Below are 10,339 nucleotides of genomic sequence, written 5' to 3' on the forward strand. Positions count from 1 at the left end.
AGAGTTAATATCTTGATGAAAGGGGAAGGAGAAAAGCTCCCTCTGGAGCACAAATGAATGATAAGCAATTGTGCATGCTGTTTTCAAAGAGGCTACAATTAGTTGGTGATGACAGTAGTAGCAGTGGTAGTAGTGTCGATAAACAAGTAGCATTGTGTAGGTCCTTTGAACGCTGGGTGTCAACAAAAATAAGATCACCATCCTCACAGCTGATGGGATTGTGGAAAAGCAGCGACTGTATGCATCACTGCTACTCACCTCTAGTTTCTGAGCCTTGTCCCTGCTCAGTGGCTCCAGGGGGAAGCTGAGGTTGTTGGCCTCGGCCATGGAGCGCAGGTCAAAGTAGTACTTAGCGTAAACACTAGACGGAACGTTGATGTTGAACTGCAGCAGCTCCAGGAACTGACGCTCCAGCTCATTCCTTCATACGGAGAGAGAGACAGAGAGAGACAGAGAAAGAGAAATGATCACCAGTCAGCGTCTTGAACTGATCTTTAAGAAGAACTAAACAACTGAAAAAGAGACGTCACCAACTATCTTATGTGCTAAGCTTTTAGAATCATACAAAATTACTCCATGGTATCAAGTCAATTAACTGTGGTTGCAGCTTAGCTTTCGCTTCAGTTGACTGTTTCCCCTGACCGTTTCTCTGACATTCTTTAGACAACCTAATTGGTCGGTCTGTGTCTCTGTAGCAAAGCCCCGGTCTTTGATTCACAAGGTTAAAGACGTCTGCTACACCAAGCATCAGGCTTTTCTCACCACCTACATAGATATTCTAATTCATGCAGCAACAGACGAGCTAAATTTAGCCAGCCGTGGAGTGGTGGAGGCTCTGCCTAATAAAACTCCTCTCCTCCACCTACTCCTCAGAGAGAGAGAGAGAGAGAGAGAGACCAAGAGAAAGAATCTCATGCATTGGTTTTGGGTTCAGGGCTATGTTCTATGAGCCCACTGAGGGGGTCATGACAACAAGCAGTCTTAATACTAACTGTGTATTCAGGATGGGTCAGGAGGTTTACTGGTGGCTACACATTCAAGGTGTCAGATAACGTCTCTAAATAATCCACATAGATTCTCCTTGTCTCTTTGTGATTCATTTTGGGGCAGGAGGTCGAAGCCCCAGTGGCCTGTGGCCTTAGTTAACTATTGTCTACCAGGCTATGAGACTTCAGACTGTACCCATGTCGCAGATACCGCCTGTCTGAAAACACCCCAGCCCCTACCACAGCTCAAGACACCAGCCCCTGGCCCCAGCCCCAGACTCTGCCCCAGCCCTAATCTCAGCTCAAGACCCAGCTCAAGCTCTAGCCTCTACCCTAACCCCAGCCCCAGCCTCTGCCCTAGCCCCAGTCTCAGGTCCAGCCCCTGTCGCAGCCCTATACCCAAGCCCCAGCCCTGGGCACCAAACTGGGGGAAGCAGACCTGATTCCAAAACCGGACTGTCCCAACACCGACTAAACCACCACTGACCCCATATCAAGGTTATTCTGAGTTCACAACGCAAAATGTCCCCGACTGTTCCCAGCACTGATGGGTTGGCAGTAGAGCATGAGATTGGGGAATGGCATTTGACATTGTTGTTACTGTTCGCATGATTATAAAATACATCTGAAAGTATTCATACCCTTTGACTTACTCCACATGTGTGGATGTTGTGGTGTGTGTGTGTGTGGTGTGGTGTGGTGTGTGTGTGTGTTGTGTGTGTTGTGTGTGTGGTGTTGTGTGTGTGTGTGTGTGTGTGTGTGTGTGTTGTGTGTGTGTAAAGATATATATACAAACAGTTAAAGTCGAAGTTTACATACACTTAGGTTGAGTCATTAAAACAAATCTTTCTCCACAAATTTCTTTAACAAACTATAGTTTTGCAAGTCGGTTAGGACATCTACTTTGCATGACACAAGTAATTTTCCCACAATTGTTTACAGACAGATTATTTCATTTATAATTCACTGTATCACAATTCCAGTGGGACTGAAGTTTACATACACTAAGTTGACTGTGCCTTTAAACAGCTTGGAAAATTCCCAAAATTATGTTATGGCTTTAGAAGCTTCTGACAGGCTAATTGACACAATTTGAGTCAATTGGAGTGTACCTGTGGATGTATTTCATGCCTACCTTCAAACATCAGTGCTCTTTGCTTGACAATATGGAAAAGCAAAAGAAATCAGCCCTCAGAAAAAAAATTATAGACCTCCTCAAGTTTGGTTCATCCTTGGGAGCAATTCCAAACGCCTGAAGGTACCACGTTCATCTGTACAAACAATAGTACGCAAGTATAAACACCATGGGACCACGCAGCCGTCATACCGCTCAGGAAGGAGACGCGTTTGTCTCCTAGAGATGAACGTACTTTGTGCGAAAAGTGCAAAACAATCCCAGAACAACAGCAAAGGACCTTGTGAAATCTGGAGAAACAGGTACAAAAGTATCTATATCCACAGTAAAACGAATCCTATATCGACATAACCTGCAAGGCCGCTCAGCAAGGAAGAAGCCACTGCTCCAAAACCGCCATAAAAAAAGCCAGACTACCGTTTGCTACTGCACATGGGACAAAGATTGTACTTTTTCAAGAAATGTCCTCTGTCTGATGAAACAAAAAGAGAACTTTGGTCATAATGACCATCATTATGGTTGGAGTAAAAAGGAGGCTTGCGACCGAAGAACACCATCCCAACCGTGAAGCACAGGGGTGGCAGCATCATGTTGTGGGGTGCATTGTTGCAAAGGGACTGGTGCATTTCACAAAATAGATGCATCATGGGGCAGAACTGAAAAAGCGTGTGCGAGCAAGAGGCCTACAAACCTGACTCATTACACCAGCTCTGTCAGGAGGAATGGGCCAAAATCACCCAACTTATTGTGGAAGCTTGTGAAGGCTACCCCAAATGTTGACCCAAGTTAAACAATTTAAAGGAAATGCTACCAAATACTAACTGAGTGATGTAAACGTTGACCCACTGGAATGTGATGAAAGAAATAAAAGCTGAAAAAATAATTCTCTCTACTATTATTCTGACATTTCACATTCTTAAAATGAAGTGGTGATCCTAACTGACCTAAGACAGGGAATTTTTACTAGGATTAAATGTCAGAATTGTGAAAAACTGAGTTTAAATGTATTTGGCTAAGTGTATGTAAACTTCTGACTTCAACTGTGTATAATATATATATATGTGTGTGTGTCAATAAAAAAGCAAGTGCCATTTAAGATGAATTTATTGAAACTTAATATCAACTCGGTATATTATATCGTGGAACACAATCTCAAAAAGGCAGGAACATCAGCAGTCGCACTTGTTGTAGAAGCCTATGGCTGTGCAATGGCATAGCCTTTTTTTCATTTAGCAGACAAGACGCTCTTATTTACCGACCCTTATCACAGTCAATACACCTAATTATAGTAAAATGATGTGAGTTGGTGAGTTGAAAGACAAAAAAATTAAATATATATTTTTTTAAACACTCGGTGTTATTTTTATATACAGACATTATTTATGCTGAAAAAAAAATACACCTTTCAAAAGTTTGGGCACTTAGAAATGTCCTTGTTTTTGAAGAAAAGCACTTTTTCTGTCCATTAAAATAACATCAACATGATCAGAAAACAGTGTAGACATTGTTAAGTTGTAAATGACTATTGTAGCTGGAAACGGCAAGATTTCTTAAGTAATACTACATAGCCGTAAAGAGGCTCATTATCAGCAACCATCACTCCTTGTTCCAATGGCACGATGTGTTAGCTAATCCAAGTTTATCATTTTAGAAAGGCTAATTGATCATTAGAAAATCATTTTGTAAATTGTAAATGATGAACAGTTTCACATTGAACACTGTACGGTGAGAATTACTAGCCTTACAACATCTGTTTGTGAATAGCACAACTTAATAGTACTCGATGAAAATACGCTCTGTACTTTACCAAACTAATTTTTTGCGTATTTTCAGATGGTAGAACGTCATGTTTATACCTCGGCTAAACAACTCAATGAGTCACAAGTACTGAAGGAGAAAATAGACGGGACGCAATTATTCCAAAACTGCAGCTTCGTTGGGATGCACATTCTCCTACTTCAACAAAACAGTTCATTATATTGTGATAAACTGCTCATTGGCAAGAATTTAGCCAACACTTGTGATCCCATCAGTTAGATGTGTGTTGTACACGTTATTTCTGTAGTCTAACGGGAGCTTGGAGTATCCCAGCAGTTAGATGTGTTTTGTACACATTTATTTCTGTAGTCTAACGGAGCTTGTGTGTCCCATCATTAGATGTGTTTTGTACACATTTATTTCTGTAGTCTAACGGGAGCTGTGTTCCCTCAGTTAGATTGTTGTTGTACACATTTATTTCTGTAGGCCTAACGGGAGCTTGTGTGTCCCATCCAGTTAGATGTGGGTTTACACGTTATTCTGTAGGCCTAACGGAGCTTGGTATCCCATCAGTTAGATTGTTGTGTACACGTTTATTCTGTAGTCTAACGGAGCTTGTGTCCCATCATTAATGTGTTGTTGTACACATTTATCTGTAGGCTAACCGGAGCTTGGTGTCCCATCAGTTAGATGTGTTGTTGTACACATATTCTGTAGTCTAACGCGGAGCTTGTCCCATCAGTTAGATGGTTGTTGATACAATTATTTCTGTAGTCTAACGGGTGCTGTGTCCCATCAGTTAGATGTGTTGTACACATTTATTTCTGTAGGCCTAACGGGACTTGTGCTGTCCCATCAGTTAGATGTGTGTTGTACACATTATTTCTGTAGCCTAACGTGAGCTTGTGTATCCATCAGTTAGATGTGTGTTGTACACTTTATTTCTGTAGGTCTAACGGACTTTGTGTACCCATCAGATTAGATGTGTTGTTGTACACATTTATTTCTGTATGCTCTAACGGGAGCTTGTGGTCCATCAGGGGAGATGTTGTACACGTCTATTGACGTACCCAACCAGTCAACGGAGCTTGCACTGTTCCCATCCAGTTAATGGTTTGTACACATTTATTTCTGTAGGTCTAACGGGAGCTTGTGTGTCCCATCAGTTAGATGTGTTGTTGTACACGTTTATTTCTGTAGGCCTAACGGGAGCTTGTGTGCTCACTCAGGCACACCTGTGTAGGGAGCGGGTGGAACGCAACTTGGTGAATGAGACACGGAGTGGAAAGGGAATTTAGGGAGAAGYACAGTGTGATGCCTGTCTTGGTTTKTTTTTAGTTGTGCAAATGCACATGRACAACTGGYAAACTAGAGTCAAGGCAAATGAACGAGCATTCCACCAAATAGTMTWAKACTATCTCTGGTTAGAGARCGAGCTTTGACGTCCGTTCGAGTACTCGATTACTCATGCCTATCCCTASATGAGATAATGTATACTGTTATTATGCATGCATGTATCCTACAATAGACGGTCTATACCCTGTCTATTTGCATAAGGCTAATTGAAAGTCTGTTGTAAAAAGGAGACACAGAGCAGATTTAACCTCTGCTGAAAACTGTCAGATGGACTAGCTGGCTGCTGGTTGATCTGGGTTAGTGTGCTTCATGGACTGGGGTRAAACTGTTCCAGACTCACATGTCCTCCACGGTGATGTCTTTGAGGATCTGGCAGTAGTCTACGTTCCACACAGCCTGGTCGTCCCACACCTTGGACGCCAGCAGGATGGCTCCCAGGACGATACGCTTCCAGTTGACTGGGCAGATGTCTATCTCTGCATAAGTTAACAGGCGCTCCAGGTACACCTGGGAGAGAAAAAGATAGATGGAAGAAATAAAGAAATAGATGTCAAAGACAGTCCTCCTTTTAAAGATGTCTGACGTCAAAGACATTCGTCAACTATCCTCTGGTCTGGTGTGTGAAACTCCAATAGACTCAATTRAATACATAATTGCAGCAAAAACAAGAATCTTGTTGAATTGTGAATAATTCAAATAACAAATTGACATTTCCCAGATGATGTATGAACAACAATATACAGTACAGTTCTTCCTCATCTAAGATAATTACTTCAGATCCAGATAATTACCCTCTTCTCTGTGTGCCTGAATTGATTCTGGAATTAATGTTCCATTCCAAACTCCTCTGGCATTCCGTCTCCACAAAGCCAAAATAACAGACCAKTTCAAATCCTGATGTAGTGCAGTTTCTCTGGGCTTTCTCATAAAATATACATGTCAATCAAAAAAACTTTCCATTATCGCAGCCACAGTCTCCATTCAGTACGTCAGTGAAAYAAAATGCACTGAACCTTTAGGCACAATATATTGGGAGTAGTCTAATTTACAGCAATTTATTTTATATTCTCTCCATGTATCATAATTGAGTCATTTCCTTGGGGAAATGTGCTTGGTCTGTCTTAAGACACAGTCCTTYCTATGTGGTAGGTGGGTGGTGAATCTAGAGGCCTGTACTGTATGTGTCTGACTTGCTAATAGAACACACACTTCAGTTATTCCATCCAGCAGTCTCCAAGGACTGTGCTCCGTTTATCTATTGTCCACAGAARTCATTTCTCACCTACAGCTTCAGATTCAGCATAGCCATGGATGGCACGGCTCTCTATCTGTACATCTAGATTCACCTAAGCCTAGATACACAGCTAGTCTTCCACACAAAACAACTTGTTGGAAATGTGTGCGTAGAATTACATACAGCGGAGGTGGCAGGGTATGTGACCCCACATTTTTGGAGAGTTTGCCTTGTGATGCACAGCGGCATCACTGTCATGGCTTCACACAGTGAAGACGGAAACTCTCCAACATGGAAACATTGTGTTGTTAACCACTGGCAGTATGTAAAGTAAAACACCAGTTCACCCACCCACCCSCCCACCCAGCACAACCTCCCCATTTTCTCCAGCTGAAACTGGTCCTGTTCCCTATTCAATTACTGTCGGCATCCATCCCTGTTTTCCCTCTAGGGTGTGGGGCCAATGGGACAGTCAATGGGACAGTCTGTGGGCCAGGCGTGCGGTGTGTGTGTGTTTGTGGAAACCAGATCATCCCAAGTGACAGAGATGACAGGCCAGTGAAGTCATAACCAGACAATGGAGTGTCAGAACACAGCAGGAGGACCACACATCTCAGGGCCAGAGAGCACAGCTCCATCAGACTCGGGCTGCATACCAAATGGCAACCTATTCCTTATGTAGTTCACTGCTTTCAACAAGGGCCTCTCAGCAGTAAACCAAAAAAACAGCAGGTGTTATTGTGGTGGATGGAGGATGTTTCCAAGCAGAYTGGAGAGGTGTRCTGCTCTACAATGGTTTACACTGAGTACACAAAKCATTAAGAACACCTCCATGACATACTGTACAGTGCCTTTGGAAAGAATTCAGACCCTTTGACTTTTTCAAAATGTTATTATGTTACAGCCTTATTATAAAATGGATTAAATAAATAAYAATCCTCAGCAATCTACACACAATACCCATAATGACAATGCGAAAACAGGTTATAATTTTTTTGCAAATTTATTACATATAAAAAAAACAGAAATACCTTAGATACATAAGTATTCAGACCCTTTGCTATAAGACTGATTGAAGGGTCTGAATACTTATGTAAATGTGATATTTCAGTTTTTTATTTTTAATAAACTAGCAAAAATACCTAAAAACCTGTTTTTGCTTCATCATTATGGGGCATTGTGTGTAGATTGATGAGGAAAAACAATAATGTAATCCATTTTAGGAGAAGGCGTAACGTAACAAAATGTGGAAAAAGTCAAGGGGTCTGAATACTTTCCGTAGTCACGGACACGTTATTAATGGTTTGTGTACTCCGTGTAAACCATTGTAGAGCAGAACACCTCTCCACTCTGCTCGGAAACATCCATCTCAATTTTTACTTGTAGTTTTTCTATTTAAATAGGCAAGTCAGTTAAGAACAAATTCTTATTTACAATGACGGCCTAGGAACAGTTGGTTAGGAACAACTGCCTTGTTCAGGGGCAGAACGACAGATTTTTACCTTGTCAGCTCGGGGATTCGATCTAGCAACCTTTCAGTTACTGGCCCAAAGTTCTAACCACTAGGCTYCCCTTCACCCCAATAACACCTTCTGTTTTTTGGGGGTTTACTGCTGAYAGGCCCTGGTTGAAAGCAGTGAACTTCATAAAGGAATAGGTTGCCATTTGGTAGATTTTGGACAAATCCGTTAAGACACCAAACATGATAAAGGGTTAAACATAGCTTTTTAATCAACTCGTGAATTTATTGAATATAGCTATGATCCCCCGGCCATATACTGTATCTTGACATTAACATTTTATGCAGATTATTATTAATAAGTTATAACAAGTTGTCCAGTGTAGTAAATCCTCAGTGTTTAGAAAGACCCATGTACTTTAACTGAACAGGGACAAGTAGGCCCAAAGTGACAGTGATGTACCTCAACTTGCACCCTATTCCATATATAGCCCTATGGGCCCGGGTCAAAAGTAGTGTACTATATAGGGAATATGGTGCCATTTAGTTAAGATGTTATTAAATGGGAGCAACACTCCCTCCTAGTGTTGTGTGGCAGGGTGTGATGACGATGTCACTCACTAGTGTGACGATAGCACACTCTGCAGTGAGCTGTGCTGCACTGAACAGCGTCCGGACAAAGCGATAGATCTGTTTCTGCTCCGGGTCGTGCTTTTCATAGTCCGCAGGAATCTCTGATTTCTGTAATCAACAGAGGAGCAAAGAGACGGATAATACAGTAATGAAACATGGGAACAGCCCAATTCTGACCCAWTTCTGAATTGTTCTAAAGACCATTTAGTGTCAAAATAATAATTGGGCTGCCTGTGTAAATTCAGCCTAATACACACMCATATCCATAATGTATTATATATAACTACAAAAGTCTTACCGTAAGTGGATGAAGCTTTTCATCAAAAATATCTAATACCATTCTCCCATCGATCTCCCTGGAATGACAAAAAAGGCCACGCAGGGCAGTTGCTGAATGACAAGTGATGACAGTAACCAGTCACGAGACCCAAGTATGAAGGCTCGTTCACAAACACACTGTGGCTTTGACTGTTTTGACTGAGGAGAGGAGAGGGATGCTGTTTCGATCCTCTACAAAGTCAGTCAGGCTGTAGACCAATAGGGGAACACAGCCTCAGTGACCTCTCCACTCTGTTTGAAAGGCACATTGATCCATCTTGCCACAGAACACTCAGAAMGTGTCCCACATGGCGCCCTATTCCCTACGTAGTGCACTACTTTTGACAGTAGCCCTATGGGCCTTGGTCAAATATAGTACACTATAAAGGGAAAAGGGTGTCATTTRGGAKACACACTCATAGTACCTAAAGTACTAGACATCTAAAGACTGGAATTTTGGACCCATGCCAGGGGGCCTATGGGGGTCTGTTCGTGTTATCAAAGGCTGACTTTTATGTGTGACCCTCCCTCACCCATTATTGATGCTGGATGTCCAAATAGAATGTAATAACCTTCAGTGACGGGGGGGGGAAATGTTCTTTCAACACATAGGAAGGACAACAGTATAACATGGGCTGGCTCTGCAATAGTACTAGGAGGGGCTGATTCTATTAGCTGAATGTGACAGTCATTCTTTCTTTTCCTTTTTTGGGGGGGGGGGGGGGGGGGGTAGGTCAGCTTTAATATTGCCGAAAGATTGTGGCCTCCATCTATGGAATTGTCTGCATCATTTCCAATCCCCCACATATTAGTTTACAGTTGAGTCGGAAGTTTACATACACCTCAGCCAAATGCATTTAAACTCAGTTTTTTCAAAATTCCTGACATTTAATCTAGTAAAAATGCCCTGTCTTAGGTCAGTTAGGATCACCACTTTATTTTAAGAATGTTAAACCAAAGTACGTTCATCTCTAGAGACCAGAAGCGTCTCCTCCTGAGCAGTATGAGGCTGCGTGGTCCATGGTGTTTATACTTGCGTCTATTGTTTGTACAGATGAAGTGGTACCTTCAGGCGTTTGGAAATTCTCCCAAGGATGAACCAGACTTGTGGAGGTCTACAAAAAAAATCTGAGGTCTTGGCTGATTTCTTTTGTTTCCCATTATGTAAGCAAAGAGGCACTGAGTTTGAAGGTAGGCCTTGAAACACATCCACAGGTACACCCTCCAATTAACTCAAATGATGTCAATGAGCCTATCAGAAGCTTCTAAAGCCATGACATCATTTTCTGGAATTTTCCAAGCTGTTTAAAGGCACAGTCAACTTAGTGTGTGTAAACTTCTGACCCACTGGAATTGTGAATTATAAGTGAAATAATCTGTCTGTCAACAATTGTTGGAAAAATGACTTGTGTCATGCACTAAGTAGATGTCCTAACCAATTTGTCAAAACTATAGTTTGT

General features: G+C 41.9%; 1 protein-coding gene across 2 annotated transcripts in view; it reads right to left on the reverse strand.

Moving 5' to 3' along the window:
* Window positions 1-10,339, reverse strand: part of ccny (cyclin Y) — an 85,750-nt gene that overhangs the window by 3,985 nt on the left and 71,426 nt on the right. For both annotated transcript variants that reach the window (XM_024000268.3, XM_024000267.3), the window contains 4 exons: window positions 8,860-8,917; window positions 8,550-8,669; window positions 5,576-5,742; window positions 259-421 (listed from right to left, as the gene is read on the reverse strand). In XM_024000268.3, coding sequence (XP_023856036.1) covers window positions 259-421; window positions 5,576-5,742; window positions 8,550-8,669; window positions 8,860-8,917 — 508 coding nt within the window. The remainder of the gene's footprint in view (window positions 1-258; window positions 422-5,575; window positions 5,743-8,549; window positions 8,670-8,859; window positions 8,918-10,339) is intronic.

The sequence above is a fragment of the Salvelinus sp. IW2-2015 genome, linkage group LG14, assembly GCF_002910315.2.
Source record: "Salvelinus sp. IW2-2015 linkage group LG14, ASM291031v2, whole genome shotgun sequence".
NCBI classification, from domain to species: domain Eukaryota; kingdom Metazoa; phylum Chordata; class Actinopteri; order Salmoniformes; family Salmonidae; genus Salvelinus; species Salvelinus sp. IW2-2015.